At 37.8% G+C, this 19,880-nt stretch overlaps 1 protein-coding gene across 3 annotated transcripts in view; it reads right to left on the reverse strand.

The window, feature by feature from the left end:
• The window catches only part of LOC100932203 (zinc finger CCCH-type antiviral protein 1), a 95,548-nt gene that overhangs the window by 42,304 nt on the left and 33,364 nt on the right, over positions 1 to 19,880 (reverse strand). For all 3 annotated transcript variants that reach the window (XR_004229702.1, XM_031939154.1, XM_031939155.1), the window contains exons 2-4: positions 11,839 to 11,974; positions 6,881 to 7,136; positions 1,785 to 2,789 (exon numbers count right to left, since the gene is read on the reverse strand). Coding sequence is in view for 2 of the 3 variants with exons in the window: in XM_031939154.1 (XP_031795014.1) it covers positions 1,785 to 2,789; positions 6,881 to 7,136; positions 11,839 to 11,974 (1,397 nt within the window). In the remaining variant the exon portion in view is untranslated. The remainder of the gene's footprint in view (positions 1 to 1,784; positions 2,790 to 6,880; positions 7,137 to 11,838; positions 11,975 to 19,880) is intronic.

Below are 19,880 nucleotides of genomic sequence, written 5' to 3' on the forward strand. Positions count from 1 at the left end.
TAAGCAGGATGACCACCTAAACTCTCTTGAGCCTCAATTATTAGAATGAGTATAATAGCACCTAGCATACCTCTCTCATAGAGTAATTGTATGGCTCAAACAAAACAGTAAACAAAGTTGCTGCTTTAATAACTTAAAATTGCATTAAATATTTTGGGACATCAGGCACATAAAATGATTTATGAAATTCAATATGTGATACAAAGATAATAATAATAATAATAATGATAATGAAATGGATAGAGTTAGTCTTGAAGTCAGATCACTACCAAAGACTTAGACACGTATCCTAGCACCCCACGTTCAGGCAAGTCACTTAAATTCTCAACTGTCTAGGCAACAATTTAGAACCATAAAATACACAACAAGTAGGATAGGGTCCTAGCTCCATTTCTTACTACACTTACCACATCATAGCTCTAAAATGGGAGAAATTTTATCTGCCATGATCACTTTACAGGGTCACTCACTGTGATGATTAAGAAAGATAACTATACATTATTAATATGTCTGTATATAAATACATTTGTAAATTTATGTATGGTCTATCTTGTTCAAAAGAGCTTCCTTATTAGAAGTTCATTATACCAATGAAATTGCGAGTTTAATTTCTAAATTATTATTCCTTTTAAAAAAAATTTATTTTTCAAATATATGCAAAGATACCTTAAACATTCACCTTTATATATATATAGCTTTTTAATTACAAGTTATAGGTAACTTTACAGCATTGACAATTGCCAAAGCTTCTGTTCCAATTTTTCCCCTCCTTCCCCCCACCCCTCCCCTAGATGGCAGGTTGACCAATACATGTTAAATATGTTAAAGTATAAATTAAATACAATATAAGTATATATCAACATTCACCTTTGCAAAGACTGATGTTGCAAATTTTTTTTCCTGTCTCTCTTTCTCCCCCCTCCCCAAGACAGCAAGAAATTCAATATAGATTAAACTTTCTAAACATATTTCCTTCCATATTTGTTGTGCTGAGAAGAAAAATCTGATTAAAAGCAGGGAAAAAACAAGCAAACAACAATAATGAAAGGTAAAAATATTATGCTTTGATCCACATTCAGTATCCACAGTTCTCTCTAAATGCAGAAGGCCCTCTCCATCACCAGTCTATTGGAATTGCCTTGAATCACCTTGTTGTTAAAAAGAGTCAAGTTCATCACACCTGATAGTCACAAAATTTTGTTATTACTGTGTACAATGTTCCCTTGGTTCTGCTTCCTTCACTTAGTATCAATTCATGTAAATCTTTCCAGGCTTTTCTGAAATCAGCCTGCTCATCGTTTCTTGTAAAACAATAACATTTCATTACTTGCATTATACCATACCTTATTCAGTCATTCCCCCACTGATGGGCATCCATCATTGATGGACAGATGAAATTGATGGGCATCAATTTCCAGTTCCTGCCACTACAAAAAGAGCTGCTACAGACATTTTTGCACATGTGGGTCCATTTCCCCTCTTTTATGATCTATTTGAAATACCCAGAAGTGAGACTGCTAGATCAAAGGGTATGGATAGCTCTTTGGGCATAGTTCCAAAACTGCTCTCCAGAATGGTTGGATCATTTCACAACTCCACAGCAACACATTCAAATTATTTTTCTTTACTACTCACCTTAAATCTCTAAGCTCCCTGACAGTATAACCCCACCAGGGAAAGTGATCTGTGACCACTGCTACTCTATAACCCTGGATTCTAGGTATAATAGGTTAGTTTCTGTGATCCCTATTTGGACAGATTTGAAGGTCCCGCATTCATCTTACCTGTTGGTAAAGAAGACTGGGCTAAACCATCCTTCTTAATACCACTCTGGGGGACATCACTTGCAGATGGCGTTTTTGGTTGTACATAGGCTGCTGCTGCTTTGTCCCTGGGAGAGGCTTGGTCCTTCTGAGGCATACAAAGGGTCTCTTCTCTGTCATTTCTATAAATCCTTTCCAAGTTCTGAGTCATGGCATCCACTTTATGTGCTGACGATTCCCACCGTTGCATTTTTTCATGCAACGTTTCTAATCTCATATCATGATGGTCATTAGTGACTAGGTTATTTGCAGCTGGGGTTTTCTGTTCTTTCAATGTTGCCGTCTTAGCCATTTGGGCATTCACCAGCGTGGACTGATTGTCTTGACTCTTAGATGGAAATTCCTGTTTTTTTACATTAGTTGCGGGCTTGTATTTTGAAAACACCACAGCACTGCTTTTCTTGTCCCACGTATCAACAATTTTATTGGGAGCGAGTGAAGGATGGGCCTTCTGACCTTCGCAGTCATTTCCTGCACTTGTAGCGTTAGAAGAGGACATGGATTCACTTTTGCTAGTGGTCTGGGGAGCTGGATCAGAGCAGGAGTCATCATCGTTCCCAAATAACACCTTTACTCTTCTGAAAAGCTGGCTATCCCCTGCAGGTGCAGCCGGAGCAGGTGCAGAGATGGAGACAGCATGCTGGGTACCATCCTGGGTACCATACTGGCCTTCTCGGCGGCTCAAGTTTGTTCCAAGTTGACTCGCTTGTTGGATGCTGACAGTCTTAGTTGATGCTGATACTGACTGGACACTATCTTGCCTCAAAGAACTGTTATTCTCAGGCACTCCCTTCTCATTCACTTTGCCTTCAGAGGATGGCAATGGTGCTGAGCCCGTTTTATCTGGTTCTGGAATGTGGGCAGTTTCAACAGAGGCAGAAGGAGATGTTGGCAATTCTTGTGTCCCAAAAAAATAACGATTTCTGCTTTGGCTTCTATATCCTACATTTCTTTGGGTTGACTTATCTGAGGAAAAAGGAGTGAGGGGATCGGGAGGGGAGATGAAGAACAAAATAAAAACCAGAACACAGAAAATGAATACAATGCATAGGAATCGTAGTTTTATAGCTACAAAGACTTTAGAGATCATCTAGTCCAATTTCTTCATTTTACAGATGAGGAAACTGATGCCCAAAGTAGGTAATGGCCTTGTCCAAACAAGATATAAACCAAGATCCTCTGACCCCCAAATCAGAGTTCTTTCAACTATATCAAACTCCTGTCTAAATTCTTACCTTTTACCTTTTTCAAGGATATCTATCACTTAGCTCAAATCCTGTCAAAATTACATGCAATAATGTGCATGTAATAATGTACAATGCAATGTACAAATTAAAATTTGAAGGGATCAAGTGGATTCCCATCATTTCATCTTTTCCATCTTTTTCCATTAGGTAGAGGGGAAGGAGCCATTAACAAGAGGAACAGAAAAGCAGCATGGCATAGTGAACAAAGAGTTGGCCATAGAGTCACAACAAAAACAAAAACCAGGGTTCAAGTCCTCCTTTCTCAATACCTATTAACTATGTGACCAAAAACAAGTCACTTAATTTCAAAATATTCTTGAGTGTAAGTTATAGATAAGATGTTGATTTGCATCACTAGAGGGAATTTTCAATTTGGGAGTTCTCTACATCAATGAAATCATATGTGCAGATCCTCATTTTTAAAACTGAGAGAAAAAGAGAAGAAGAAGCAAACAGAAAAGGGTCAATTGGGCGAAGTTCTGAAAGATAAGTGAGGAGAATAAATCAGAGGCACAAGTGAAGGAGTTCATTTTGACCTACTTGACTCTTGGAGACAGGAAGGGATGGGAAAAGATATGGAGAAATCTTAAGATGAGAAAGCGAAAAAGTGAAGTTCACATCAGATGGCCCCAAACTCTTGGTAGAAGAAGAAGCCAGAATAATAGGATTAGGACAGAAACTGGGTCTTTGGAGGGATAAGAGATTTATAATAACAACTGTAGGAAATGAGATAAGAAGTCAATTAAAGAAGAGAATATAGAGTTCTGGCTAGTAATGGTATCAAACTCAGAAGAGCCCTGAAGGCTGTACATTGACATATTAGACCACAAATAGAACGTGAGCTGTGCTTTAATTTTGTTAAATGCTCCCCAATTAGATTTTAATCTTGCTCAGGAACCACTAGACTTTTGAGTTCAACAGCTCTGTTGTACCTCAGTGTTGTACAAGAGAGGCCAGTTGAGGCTAGGAAGGTTCGGGGAATAAAGAGTGAGAAGAGAAAAAGGAGTTTAGAGAAAACCATGAGGATAAAGGGGAGGAAATAGAGTGGAGGAATGGTGCTCATAAAAGGGATATGAAGAAGGATCTTTCGGACATGAAGAGCAAGAGCAGAAAGAAACCTTAAAATAATGAGTTGGGTGGATGAAAACCTGGTAGAAATACTGACTGCTGAGCAGCTGTTGCGATTTTCCTTCTCCTTTTCCTCTTCAACACACTAGGGATGAAAGACAGAAATGGTAGAACTTAGAGAGGGAAGCAGTATGGAAAGGGAAGATGATGATACAGGGAGAAATATCTTTGCTTTCTTCTTCCTCATCCTGGTTTCCAATCTGTTCTGAAGAAGGGGAAGGGAGAATGAATGAGGAAGAAATGCAGAGTATGAGGGGCAATGTGACATGAAAGGAAGAAGACCTACATCCTGCCATCTGGGGGAGGGGGTGGGGGATAAGAGGTGAAAAATTGGAACAAGAGGTTTGGCAATTGTCAATGCTGTTAAAGTTACCCACGCATATAACCTGTAAATAAAAGGCTATTAAATTAAAAAAAAAAAAAAAAAAAAAAAAAAGGAAGAAGACCTGGATTTGCATTACTCTGTAATACTAGCAGTTTCATGATTGCAAACTAACTACTTAACTTCCTGAACTTTTCTCCTCTGTAAAAAAGAGGGTACAAATCCATTAATCCATCATTAGTCAACAAGCCTTTATTAAACATTTACTAAGTGCCAGGTGTGGAGTTACTAATATAATGAACAAAACAGTCTAAACTCAAGGAAATGGTATTCTAATAGGAGAGACAAGAAGTATAACACACACACATGTGTATATATACATATATAATACATCTATATATATGCACACAGTCAGTTCGGTTTCACAGTGACTTGTATTCCCAAAAAATGCTGCATTATGCAAAACTGAGCAATAAAAACACAGAACTTATGGGGAAAATGGAGTTTTTCTGTCTTGTCTGACTCCTGTTTGCAAAGATACTAGAGTGATTTGTCATTTTCTTCTCCAGCTCATTTTATGGAGGCAAACAGGATTAAATGGCCAAGGACCACATAGTTATTAAGTATCTGAACTCGGGAAGATGAGTCTTCCTGATCCTACAGATGAGGAAGGAATCCAATCTAGGGATGTAAGACAGAGAAGGCAAAGAAAGGCACATAGAGAGAGGAAATATAAGTGCAATATTGGAGGAATGGAAAGAACGTTGGTTTCACTGAGCCAAAGATCACAGGAGGATGAGTACTGTTTAAAAAAAAAAAAAAAAGAAGAAGGCAGGGTTCTGGAAAAAGGAATTGGGTCAGGCTGGGACAGACTTGAAAAGCTAAACAGAGAAGGTGATATATTAAGTTGAAGATTCAACTTTCTTGGAGTTAGCTGAGGAAGACAGTGACATCTGACACAGGGAGACCAATGAAAAAGGCAGTGGAAATAATCCAGAAGGCCTGAGCTTCAGTGACAGGTATGAAAGTAAAGAGAAGAGATTGGATAGGAGAGATGATAGGCAGACATTCAAAATGGGACAACAGACTTGGGGGAACGGGAAGTAGGGAGCCAAGACCAATAAATAACAAAGTAAACGAGGATATTGGAAGAAGGCAGAGTACTTTCATCAGAAACGGGGAAGTTTGGGAGGAGGATGGCTTTGTGGAGAAAGTTTTGCACATGTTGAGTTTGGGTTGTTGACTGAACTTCCAGCACAAAACATCCAACAGGCAGTTGGTGATGCAAGAGTGATGTTCAGAGGATACACTGAGGATTGATACAGAGATCTGTAAGTCATCCGCACAGAGAAATATGGCTACACTTATGGGAACTAATGAGGTTACTAAGAGAAAGAATCTAGAAAAAGAAGAGGGTCTAAGACGGAATCTTGGGGGCCGATCCTCATGAGTGGGAATGATGTGGACCATGAACCAGCAAGGATACCAAGTGGTCAGACACTTCTTTTTAGGTTGAGAGAGCAGAAACAAGAAGAAAATTAGTGAACACCCTGATGTCAAATGTACCAAGAACTCAAGAAGAATGAGGATGAAGAGAAAATTAAACACACCAGGCCCCATGGCTGCTGTGAGGAAAGTCCATGTGAGCTGTGCATACAGGACAGATAAGCTAAGGTCTACCTGCTCTGGACTGTGAGGATTTAAATTCAATTCAACAAAGGTTTCCTATGTGCCTGAGGCATGACCAATGAACACTAGGCATGCAGAGACAAAAATGGAGCAGTCCCTTCTCTTTTTTAGTTCCTATCCTTGAGGGAAGGATAGGGGAAGAGATATAGCATAGGATTAGATAGATAGATAGGTATAGGTAATAAAGCTGGAAGGGGCTTTATAGACAAGCCAGTCCAACCATCCCTTTTTACAGATGAGATGACTGAGGCCTGGAAAGTTAAGTGACCAAGGTCTCAGAGCTTGTTAAATGTCACAGGAGGGATGCAAATCCAAGCTCTCTGATTCAGTGCTTTTTTCCATTGTAACATGATGGAGGCAGATAATTATAAAACACAAGGGGGAATAACAGAACAAGGGAGTAATTAGGCAGAGTACTCTTAAGAGTATCAGAGAGCATTTTCATCTGGGAGCAGAGGCAAGGAAGAAGGAAGTACCTGCTCTGGGTCTTTGAAGGAAATGAAAGAAGCTGAGAGAGAGAGAAATGCAATAGAAGGGCATTTCAGGGCTGAGGTATGGACCATGTAAATGTACCAAGGCAAATGTTGACATGTTAAGTTGTTAAAGTTGGGTAAAGAGCACATCAGTATGCCCATTTATTACTCCTTATCCCAATTGTTAATTAAAGTCACCTCTTCTCCTGGAAATACGCTTTTTACTCCTGATATGCTTCTGATCACAGATGTCCTGGATATTCCTAATTACTGGGATGGTCAGCCCTTCTTCTTTGAGGAGTTCCAAGACCTTTGTACCCATCAAGTCATGGGACCGAATGCAGTTCACAAAGCCGCATTTCCCTTCAACGAAGTGCTCACAGATGTGCAGTTTCATGCATTCTGTGTTAGTGCAAGAGTCTTTCTTGTTTTCTCCCTTGTAGTATTTGCATATCTGGGGAAGACAGGAAGGATACCAATAATGGGAATGAATAACCAGAGAGAAAACAATTCATCAATTCAAGTAGCAATCTATAATCCACCTTATCTTTATGAAGCAAAGTATAAATACACAAAGATTCCTGCATTGGATAAAGCAAAATAAGGACCGGACAAAGGCAAGAGAACATTCCATACAGCCTACAGAATTAGTGCTATTTGGAAAACAGCCAAAGGCTGACCAAGAAATACTAACAATGATCTTAAGGAACAATCCATCAATAAACATTTATTAAGTAGGTCTTATATAAAAGGCACTGTGCTAAACTCTGGGGATAAAAAGAGAGACAAAAGAGAAGCTTACAATCCAATGCAAATAAATATAGGCAAAGCAACCTATAAAGGAAAAACAGAAATTAAGAAGGCACTGGAATTAAGAGGGGTTGAGGAAGGCTTTCTATAAAAGGTGATATTTTAGTTGGGACTTAAAGGAAGACAAAGATCGGCAGTTGGGGTTGAGGGAGGAGAGCATTTTAGACATGGGGGATAGCCAAAGAGAAAACCCAAAACCAGGGGACAGAGGATAGAGCACCAGCACTAAAGTCAGGAGGACTTGAATTCAAATCTGTCCTCAGATACTTAACACTTCTGCTGTGTGACCCTGGGCAAGTCACTTAACCCCAATTGCCTCAGGGGAAAAAAAGGGGGGGGGGAAGAGAATACCCAGAATCAGGGATTGTCATGTCCATGGAACAGCCAAGGGGCCAGGGTCACTGAATCAAAGGGTACGTATCAGAAAATATAAGAAAACTGGAAAAGTAGGAGAGAGCTGGTTATAAAAAGGCTTTAAATGTCAGAGCATTCTGTATTTACTCCTGGAGAAAATAAGAAGTCACTGTCGGGGAGTTACATCAGACCTACACTCTAGGAAAATGACTTTCATGCTTGGTAGAAAGATTGGAGGAGGGAAGTCTTGAGCCCCACCAATCCACCTCCAGGCTACTGCAGTAGGACTTCCATGAGCTGAAGAGGGCCTGCACTAAAGCATGGCAGTGTTGGAGAGAAAGCTCATTTATGAGATGCTACAAAGGTAAAATCTAGAGGCTTTAATAACAGCTTGGATGGGGGAAATGGGGGTGGTGAGATAGTGAGAAATTGAAGCATCCAGGATGACTGAGCCTGGGAAGAGGGCAGTGCCCTAGCCAGTAATACGGAAGGCAGGAGAAAGGGAGAGTTGTTTGGGAGATACTGAGTTTAAGATGGTCATTGGATAACCAATTCAAAATGTCTGAAAGACAGCTAGAAATGTAAGATTAGAGGTTTCCCAAGAGATCGGGGCAGCAGAGAGAGGAGAATTGGCAGTATAGAGAAGGTATCCGTGAATCTGATGAGATCCCTAAGTGAAGTAGTAGAGAAGGAGATGAAACATCTATCTACACAAAGGAGACAGAGAAAAATAGATCCCCTAAGCAAGAGGAGAGCCAAGATACAGCAGGGTCCTGATAAAATGAGAGAGAAGAGAGTATCAAAGGGTCAAGGATGGCCAGGAGTATTACGGAGGATCAAGGTGAATGAAGACTGAGAAAAAGCCACTGGATCTGGTAACTAAGAGACCATTAGTATTTTGGAGAGAACAGTTTCAATGGGATGATAAATAAGGTTGGAAGCCAGGTTTTAGAAGAAAGTAGGAGGAAAAAAGGTAGAGAGAGATCTATGGTGCAGTCTTTTGTAAGAGTTTAGCTACAAAGGGCAGAAGAGACACAGGAGATAGTTAGCAAGAATGGAAGGGCCCAGTAAGTTTTTCAGCATGGGAGAGGGGACCCTGGCATATTTGTAGGCAGGAGGAAAGGAGCTGGAGAGAGGGAGAGATTGAAAATAAGTGAAAGAGTAGGGAAAACAGATTTTGGAGGAAATGGGATGAAATAGGATCACTTGAAGTAAAGGGATTGGGGTAGGAATAAGGCCACTTCATCATGGGAAATAGGGGTGTAGGAAGAGATAGGGGCAGAAGACTTTGGAGTGATAGGAGATGAGAAGAAAAACTTCATGGCAAATAGCCTCCACTTTTTTCTTGGACTCATGAGACAAGGTTCTCAGCTAAGAGATTGAGGGAAAGGAGAAACCATGGAAGATTTGAAGAGGGAAGAAAAAAATTGGAGAGGGGGATAATAAGTTAATAAGTAGAATTATAAAATCGCAATAAGGGCCCAGTTGAGGTTGTGTAAAACAAAATCTGTAGCAGACCTATCAGAACTGCTTCACTCAGCAGTAAGAAGGCAGTGAATGGTGGGAGTGGTCCAAGGCGAAAGCTTGGTAGATAACTGGCAATATAAGGGGGCTAGGGATTCAAGAGAGTAGGATAGTGTAGAGACTCCTGGTTCACCAAGGAGTCAAGATGGGGAAAAGAGGAGGAAGTACAAGGAAGACAACTTGGGAAGGAACTGAGGGGTCAAAGGATGGGAGGTCATGGTGCAGATGAAGAATGGGGTTACATAAGGGAAAGTAGAGAGAGGAGAAAAACCAATAGAGTATGGTTAAGTAAGGGGTAAAATGTAATCTTCTAAAGGACAGACTACACTGAAATTAGCAAGTAGAAAGGCAGCGTGGTAGAGTGGCAAGAGTATTTGAATATTTGAATTGGAATAGGGAAAGACCTACCTTCAAATCTTGACTCTGGCACTAACTTGCTATGTGCCTTGGGGCAATTTATTTCTAAGCCTCAGAAGTCTTCAAATTTATAACACAGGTAATGATATTATGCACTACAATCCTTACAGGATATTGGGAGAAAAGCACTTAATAAGTTTAAAAGTTATATAAATCTGTCAATGGGCATTTATTAAGTGCCTACTATGTTCTGACCCCATGCTAGGTGCTTGGGAAAAAAATTGAACATAGTCCTTGTCTTCAGGAAACTGAGTCTGGCCAGCACAGACAAAAAGTAATCTGGCATTTATATCCATCATCTTCTTGATCCTATAACCACCAAAAAAAAAAAAAAAAAAAAAAAAAAAAAAAAGTGAGATGTCACTAATCTCATTTTACAGAGGAAGAAAATGAGGCAACAGGAAAGTAATATAATTTATCCAAAGTTACCCTAAAGAGATAGGGAACAGCAAAGTCAGATCATCTGTTTCTTAAACAAACACTCTTTCCCTTACATCAGAATATCAGTTTTCATGGAGGAGTATGTTAAGTCTTGAGCTTGAAGCACTGAGCAGGACAATAATCTAATTATCTCAAATCACTACCAGAGAAAAGTTCTGGGATCTTTGAAAAGATGAGGAGCCTCAGAATATGAGGTATTTTCCACCCATCTGTATACCCAAACAAAGTTTCCACTAACTCAAGTGGTTTAAAATACCCTTGGCACCAGAGCGAATTAAATGACCATCAAAGAGGAGAATAGTCAAGAATATTTTACTACAAGCTCCATCCCACTTACTTTGCCACAAACATTGCTAATGCATTTTCCCATCCCACCACCCTAGTCAAAATACACTCAAATTTTTGTACAAGTGTCAGAGGTTGACAGATAGGAACATCTAGATCCTAATAAAAGGAAAAAAGCAATTTTTAAGAATTAAGACTTAAGAAGCCAGGTTCCTTTGATGATCTTATCAGTATCTTGTCATAAGATGGTTTAAAAAGCTTACAATCTTATAAAGAACTCTGATCAGTGCAAAAATCAACTGAAGTGTCCAAGAATCAATATAGATGGCATGCTACCCATTTCATGACAGAGGGGTCGGAGACCTGAGGGAGGAGAATAAGACATCTTTTTTTTTTTACATAGCCAATTTTGAAAACTTTATTTTGCTTGACTACACATATGTTACAAGGATTTGTTTTTTTTTTTCTCCAATCACTGTGATCATTCGGTCCTTTATTCATAAAGAAGACCAATGACATCGTGGGATAATGTCTTGACTTGCACAAAAATTGAACTTGGGTGAAGCAGAGCTGCAAAAAGTCATCAGCCTCACTCTTCTAGTCATTGAAGTCCACTGGCAAGACAAAAGTCAAATTTCCCCAATGGGAGAATAAGGGTATAAGGGAGAGAAAACAGGTTTTTGTTAATTTAAAAAATTAACTTAAAAATAAAATGCTTTGCAAATTATTTTTTTAAAAAAAGCTCACTAAATCATAACCCAATTTGTAATCATTGCCTTCAAAGTCTTTTATCATTCCCACTCACTCTTTTTCTTCTAATTGGACATCATTCATTCTCCTATCAATTTTCTTTAGTTCAATTGAGCTGCTTTGTTCACCATCTTCTTCAGCCATTCCCTCCTGATCTATCATATCTTTGTCAATTCCTTTCCTAGGGGAAGATTTTAAAAGCTGCTGATTCTTCCTGTCTGAAGTAAGCCTTCCCATATAAAAAGCCAGGGTAAAGAAGAAGTCTTCCAGGATTACAACTGAGGAAAACCATTCCTATTACATCCTCAAAGTAAGTGGACTCCTTTATCAGGCTTGGGGTAGGAAGGGATTGGGAGTTCCACGCTCATAAACAAGAGAACCTCTCCAAAGGAACTAAATTAAAACCAGGGATCCTTGACTATCCCTCGCTCCAGCACCTTTGAGATGAATTTTTGGAGGAGGGATGCCACATAAATTTACTTTTTCCTTCCTAAACAATGCTTCCTTCAAACAACTCCCAGCATTTCTACAAGGTAATGTTTGGTCATGTTTGGTGTGAAAAAAGTAAGACTTACATCTGGAAGGAAAAAGGGGTCACTCTGGAGGAGGAGAACAGCCAACTCATTTTTGGAAAGTACAGAAATATCATGCTTTTTCAGGATTTTGATGTTCTTTTCTGAATGAATGTCATGGGAATATTTGCAATAATTGCTGAAAAGAAAAAAAGAGAGAATTATCATCTTTAGTAGTAGTAGCAGCAGCAGCTAGCATTTTTATAGCACTTACCATATAGGCAGGCACATCTTACAAATACTGTTTCTCATAATAACCCTGGGAGAATAGGAGATATTCTCCTCTTTTCTTTACAGTTGAGGCAAACAGGGATTAAATAACTTGCCCAAGCTAGTTCTAATGTAGCAATAATTTAATCTCTGCTATATGAAGCACACAGGGAAGACATATCAGAGAAAGTTTAAGTAGCCAATGTCCATCTGGCTCCTTGAGGACTTCTAACAGGAAATCCTGTAAAAATCCAACTCACAAAAGTTAGAATATAGGGATGAAGAGAGAAGGGGAAGGTATAATCTTTTCTATCACGGAAAAAATCATATTTAATTTACAAAAGAAAGTACTCCTTTAAATAATTTCTCTGTGGAGGGAAAAAGGACCCCCTGGAACTTATTAAAGATGAAGGGGTGACACATTTTAGGAAAATCACTTCAATAAATCAGTAGAAAATGAAGTTAAACCCAGGACTCTTTTGCTCAACACTAAGGGCGCAGTGTAAGGCGCTATACTCAGAGCGAGTAAATGCATGGTTGAATCAACCTTGGGGTTTTTGTTTTGAATGCAATAGGATACTAGGGGATAGAAGCTATAACCACTACTGACATTTTAAGTTTAGGCAAATCCTCATAAACAGGAAGTTTCATGGGGGAAGAGACTGTCTTTTCTAACTTTCAGGTCTCCTTTGCATCATTCCAAATCCCCACTATTAGAAATCTCCATAAAGAAGGTGGCTTAGTTAAGAGACTGAAAAGTCAGTCATAATCTCTCTGAAGGCCTTCATGTAAAATGAAGTTGGACCAGGAGCCTAGTAGCTCTAACTTGAGGGACTTTAGGCCTTTTAGCCATCCAAGTCTGAACGTAGAGTCAGGAAGTTTTCACAGCTGCTTCTGGGTGCTTTTGCTGGGTGGAGCTGTGATCAACTAAAGAATAGGAAATGTGCTGATTAGCCCAAAATCATACAAGCTGCTCCAGGCTACTCCCTGCCACCCCCTAAACTAGATGATAGGTATAGTGCTAGAAATAGTTTTGGAAACACAGCAGATTTTTAAGAGACTCCACCCCTACCTCTCATCAAATGCAAACTAATTTGCTACTAAAATTTCTTTCAATTTTACTTTTTAAAAAGATGCTCCCTACATCTAGTAATATCCAATTCTCTTCTTAGAAAAAAAAAAAAAAAAAACCTTCATGCACAGACATGATCCTTTTTAGTATTCTATATATCTTTGTTCCTTTTAATTTCTTAATCTAGACTAATATTTTCCAGCATAATTTTTGCCATCTTCCTCTGTTATCAGTCTGTAATTGATTATTTTTCCAATTGATTAGATCTGCCACCTTTACTTTAAAGCAGAGGTTTTTTATCCTATATATGTGTGTACTATGTGCATGGGGCAGTCTGGTGAAATCTATGGAGCCCTTCTCAGAATAATCTTTTCAAATGTACAAATCTCACTCTCTTGCTAAGGTTTTTCCCCTTTCACATTCCTTCATCTAGAAATCAGAGCTCATTTTGAGAGAAAAAACTTGTCTGTTCAAAAAGTAAAACTAATGGTGTCATACTCAGGTCTGGGAAAATGTGAATTTTCCTTTTTATCAAATTACATAGATATATATGAATTTATGGCCAAAACTGAGTGATCAGTCATGTCCCTCAAGCCCTTATTAGAATAAGCCTACTTCTCATTATAATATTTATTTTAATTACTTGTTGACCAATTGGAGTCGATTTCCACTCTCAGATGTACCCCCCCCCCCCTCAAAGACCTTTTGTTTCAAAAGATTAGGTCTTTTTGAGCATCAAGAGAACAACTGAGCCCTTTTTCTTAACCTATTTACTAGCAGTGGTTGATAAAATTGATTGTAATTTATCCAAAAACCTTCTGTCTCTTGAAAATCTTTGTGTTCTAGACAGTATAAAGTATAATAATATAAATATTATACATATTACATAATGCAGGATATAATATAAAAGAATAAAAATTTTAAAAATAAGTTAAAAATAAAATAAAGAATTTAAAAAGTATAAAACACATTGGACTGCAAAGGAAATCAATTATATTCAAAGTGATAAAACGATTTTAAAAAGTTTTCTAAACTCCTGTTTTAAAGAAATCCCCAATAAACTGGGAGAGTTGAGGGGGACGAGGAAAGAATAATAGTTATATTTTTCAAAGCATTTTTTTAAATTAAGAATTTAACAACAAATAAAATGAACATTTCCATATATACAGTAGAACAGGAAGTACAAATCTCTTATGTACAGCTTGTTTTTCCTTTGACCATGTAATTTTCAAAGCTGTCCAGCTCTTTCTGGCCTTCTTTCCACTGTCTTCTGAGTATTTTAAAAAATGCTTCCATGACTACTTTCTCCTTCTCCTCCTTCTTTTCCTCCTCCTCCTCCTCTTCCTTCTCTCCTTCTCCTCTTCTTCCTCCTTCTCCTTCTCCTTTCTCTCTCTCTCTTTTTGACGGGAGAAGAGACAAGGGAAAACAATCCTAATTCTAGCTATTCTTACCCTTTCACCTCACTCCCAACTGTGGGGAATGCTAGAGAACATGTTCCACTAGAACTGGACAGAGGTCCACATATCAGCTGTATTTTTACCCATTTGAGACCAAGGACAAATACCTCCTAAATTCAGCTCCATAAATTTGACTTCTGATACATTAAGATATAGGCGTTTTCCAAAAGAAAATCAAAACCCTTGCAGTAAATATGCATAATCAAGCAAAAGAAAGCAAAAGCAGAAATTTCCATATATTTGATAGAATATTAAAATGAAAAAAGGACCAAACTTGATATACTTGGTACCAGAAACCAGCAAAGGGTGGAAAATTTGCAACAACTTCCTAATAATTAAAGCTCTCCACAAGTGGAAGGGAATGCCTTCTGGAGGTACTGGGATCCTGCTCTACAGAGACAGTTAAGCAAAAGTTGGCAATCTTGCTGAATGTATAGTATGGGGAAATCTCTGTTTTCAGGTATTCATTTGTTCAACTAGAGCTATAAATACCTGATGTCATTTTACTCTCACTACAAACCTGGGAGCATTTTTATTACGATTCCCACTTTATTACTGAGAAATTAAGGCAAAGTGACTTCTTTTAGGTAACAAAGCTAAAAAGTTTTAGGGTTTATATTTGGTTTTTCTTTTTTTTGGAGGGGAGAGGAATCTGTGTTCTCTTTTGCAACATGATTAATTAGAAATGTTTTGCATGACTGCATATGTACAATTTATATTAGTGTCTGCCTTCTGAATTTGGAACTCAAAGTTTAAATAAAAAAGAAAAAATGTTAAAAAAAAAAAAAGAAAATTGAAAAAAGGACAAAAAAAAAAAAAAGATGCTGGACTCTAAGAATACAAAGATAAACACTCAACATTCTCTGCCTTCAAGGAACTTAAGATTTAGTCAGTCAATAAATATTTATGAAATTTGGACTATATACCAAGCATGGTATATATGCTATGATATTTAAGGTAAATAACAGTACACATATAATGCAAGGGAATGGGGGAGAGGGATACCAGCTGGGGAAAATCAGGAAAGGCTTTATGGAAGAGATGGCTCCTGAAGAAAGATTCTACAGAGTAGATTGGGAAGGATGTTAAATTCTACAAAAGCAAGTCTGTATTTGATCCTGGAGGCAATAAGGACCCCCTGGAGTTTACTGAGAGTGACCAGACTTTGGGACTATTGCTTTGGCAGCTATGCAGACACAGAGAGGAAAAACTAAAGGCAGAGAGACCAAGTGGGGTACACCAGAGGTGACAAACGTAAATAGACACTGGAGCCAATAACCCATATATACAGAACCCTGCAGGCCACATCCTTGCTCTAGAATGCACTGTTTTCTATAACCTATATCACACTGTTTGCTGTCTTAGGGAGGAAAGAGAGAAAAAATCTGGAACTCAAAATCTTACAAAGATGAATGCTAAAAAATTATCTTAAATGTAATTGGAAAAAATATTAAGTGAAAAAATGTTTCTATATTTCTCTTTTTATTCATTTGTTTATATTGCTAAACATTTCCTAATTGCATTTTAATGTAATTTTAGCTGCACTGGGTGGAGTTATGTAATTACAGGCTTGTGTGATTCACATCTCCAGCGTAACGGAGGCAATGGCACAAGCAGGAGTTAATGAGGGCCCCTAATTAGGGTGGTAGTCATGTTAGCAGGGAGACAGGGAACAGGAAAGATATAGTTGGAGTAGAACTTAACTTCTTTAAGTCTTCTCCCTTTAATTCCAGTGCCTTCTCTTTGTTCATTACTTCCTGTTTATCCTATATTTAGCTGGTTTTATGTATATTTATTTGCATGTTAGCTCCATTAAGATGGTATACAAATTGAGGTTAGGATCTCTTTCTTTCTTTCTTGTTTTTTTTTCTTTGCCTCTAATTGTATCCTTAGCATTTAGCAAAGAGCCTAGAACACAGCAAGCACTTAATAAACATTTATTTACCTTGCTTAGAAGATTTGGCAATTAGTTGGCTATATAGGGAGGAGAGAAAAAGGAATCAAAAATGACCAACAAACAAAAGGTTTTCAAAAGTAATTAAGAAGGTCAGAAGAGCTGTGATTTGTGAGTGAGAAGAACATAAATTGTCATAAACATATAAAATTCATAGGTGCATAAGCTTGGAGCTCAATAAAGAACCTAATAGTTTCTGCTATCTCATAAAGTTATCAATTTCTATTGAGGGGAATTATTTTTCTATTATATTAATAATCAGGTATTAAAAGCTTTTTCTTTTTATTTCCTTATGCAGGAACCAGCCCCTATAGGTTAATCAGCCAGTCTATGAAGAACAAGATTGAAAGATGAGATTGTCCAGATCCAACAGGATCCCACACTCCTAAATCTTAGATATGACTGTTCTGTTTAGAATGTACAAAGAATCTAATCTAGGTGGATTTCAAACCCAAAGCATCAAGTTTATGCTTTAGTATACCCCTTGCCCCATTGGAATTTAAGGTGACCTGCTCATGAAGGAGAAATCCAACCCAAGTGGTCTGGGTGGAGATGGACTTTCTTTCCAAATTGGCTGGAGGTGGCTGAACCCCACAGGCAAGCCGTGTTCTCAATAGGAGGAGCTGAATTGTTAGCCCACCTCCTCATTAACTGCTCAACAACCAGGATTGATTTCTCCTGTGAGGATCATTTCCTTTCAAAAAAAAAAAAAAATTAAGGCATTCATCTTCTCCTTTAGTTGTCTCTGGTTACCAAGAAAAACCAATGACCATCAATTTGTTGCTTATCAGATGATCTAATTAATAGATTATTAAATGCCCCCAAACCCAGTCTCTCAGGCTTTTCATTCACAATTTATTTATTTTTCCATCCATTCTGATTTTCCCTGATTTTCAGAGACTCTGTAATTTGCATGATGTTTACGACTTTCTCCTCTAAGATACTTACTCTCCTAACTCTCCCCTCTGTGACTTTTCTTTCCATTTTTTATTAAACTCTCTTGCTTCATTTCTTTTAAGGAAGCAGCTAGGTGGTACAGTGGATAAAGTACTACTCCTGGTAGCAGGGAGATTAATCTTTATGAGTCCAAATCCAACCTCAGACATTTACTAGCCATATGGCTCTGAGCAAGTTACTTAGCCCTATTTGCCTCAATTTCCACATCTGTAAAATGAACTGAAGAAGGAAATGGCAAATCATTTATCTTTGCCAAGAAAACCCCAAAAGGGGTCATGAAGAACTGCAATACAATTAAAATCAACTGAACAACAATAAGAATGGAGAAATATTAATTGCTTGTGGGTAAACCAAGCCAATCTAATAAAAATGATATTAATGAAATTAATTTATTCAGTGATATAACAAATTACCAAAGGATTATTTAATAGAACTAGAAAACAGTGGTAAAAATTAATTGGGAGGCACAGAAGGTTAGGAACTTATGGGAAATGGTTTAAAAAGTAGAAGGAAGTATGGCTAGGAATATTAGAGCTTAAAGTATACGAGAAATCAATAATTTTTTAAAACAAGGAATGGGGGAGAGCTCATGACCAAATATAGGTTAGAGGATGACAGATGAAGTGATAATTTTGATTATGCAATATTTTAAAAGTTTCTGTGTCAATACATACAATAGAGCTAAGATCATAAGGAAAAAGGCTAATGGGGAATGAAAATAAGTTTCTCTGATAAAGGATCCTTATGCTATGTGAGAAGTACTAAATGGGATGTGTCTGATGAAAAAAAAACACTTAGGAGGAAACTGGATGTCTTAAAAAATCTGAAAGGAGCTCACCCACAAGACAGAATAGATTTGTTCTAGTTGGCTCCAGAGGACAGATCTAGGGAACAAGAGCTGGAAACTTCAAAGATGCAACTGGATTTAACACGAGCAGAAATTTCCTAATAATGAGAACCATCCCAAAATTGAACAAGATGTCTCAGAGTAGATGGAATAGGTTCTCATTTGTTAGAGGTCTTCCATAAGGACTGAATGACTACTTCCAGAAGATACTGCAGAAGGGGAGGGAGATGTTGGTAGTAAAGGGGAGAGGATATCCAAAGATGGGTTATAGGTGATGGACACAATGTCCTTCATGTTCCCTTCCAACTCTGACATTCTGTGATGCTGAAAGTTTATCTACATGATTTCATCACAGTCCTATGTGGTAGGTAATGCAAATATTACTATGGTTAATAAACAACTCTTATTGGTTGAAAAGGAAACTGCAGCTCTGTAGCAAATGAATCATTTTCTGAAGGGAACAAAGATGTTCAGCTAATAGTTCTCCAAAGATATAGCTGTTAGGTCATCAAAACCATTTGGTGCTGGCTAAGAAATATTAGTCGATCAGTGGAATAGGTTGGGTTCCCAAGATACAACAGTCAATGACCACAGTAATCTAGTATTTAATAAACCGAAAGACCCTAGCTTCTGGATTAGAATTCACTATTTGACAAAAATTGCTGGGATAATTGAGAAATAGTATGGCAGAAACTAAGCACTGACTAATACCTAACATCCTATACCAAGATAAGGTTGAAATGGGTTCATGATTTAGATATAAAGAGTGATGCTATAAGCAAGTTAGAAGAACAAAGGATAGTCTCTGAGTGCTCTCTCTCTAAATGAAGGAAGGAATTTATGGCCAAAGAAGAACTAGAGTACCTTATGAAATGCAAAATGCAAAATTTTTTATTATATTAAATTTAAAAAGTTTTTGAACAAATAAAATATCTAAGCACCCATGATTAGAAGAGAAGTAGAAAACTGGGAGAAAAAATTTTACTTTCCAAGGGTTCTGATAAAGGCCTCATTTCTAAAATATATAGAGAATTAACTCAAATTTATAAAAATAGAAGCCATTCTCCATTTGATAACTGATCAAAGGATATGAACAATTTTCAGATGAAGAAATTAAAACCATTTCTAGTCATATGAAAAAATGCTCTAAATCACTATTGATCAGAGAAATGCAAATTAAAGCAACCCTGAGGTACCACTTCACACCTCTCAAATTAGGTAACATGACAGGAAAAGATAATAATAAATGCTGGAAAGGATGTGGGAAAACTCTGATACATTGTTGGCAGAATTGTGAACTGATCCAACCATTCTGAAGAGCAATTTGGAACTATGCCCAAAAGGCTACCAAACTGTGCATACTCTTTGATGCTGTAATGTCTCTACTGGGTCTGTATCCCAAAAGGGTCATAAAAAAGGAAAAAGGACCTATGTGTGCACAAAAATATTTGTGGTAGCCCTTCTTGCAGTGGCAAGAAACTGGAAAATGAGAGGGTGCCCATCAAAAAGGAGAATGGTTGAATAAATTATGGTATATGAATGTTATGG

Source organism: Sarcophilus harrisii, chromosome 5 (assembly GCF_902635505.1).
Source record: "Sarcophilus harrisii chromosome 5, mSarHar1.11, whole genome shotgun sequence".
NCBI classification, from domain to species: Eukaryota; Metazoa; Chordata; class Mammalia; order Dasyuromorphia; family Dasyuridae; genus Sarcophilus; species Sarcophilus harrisii.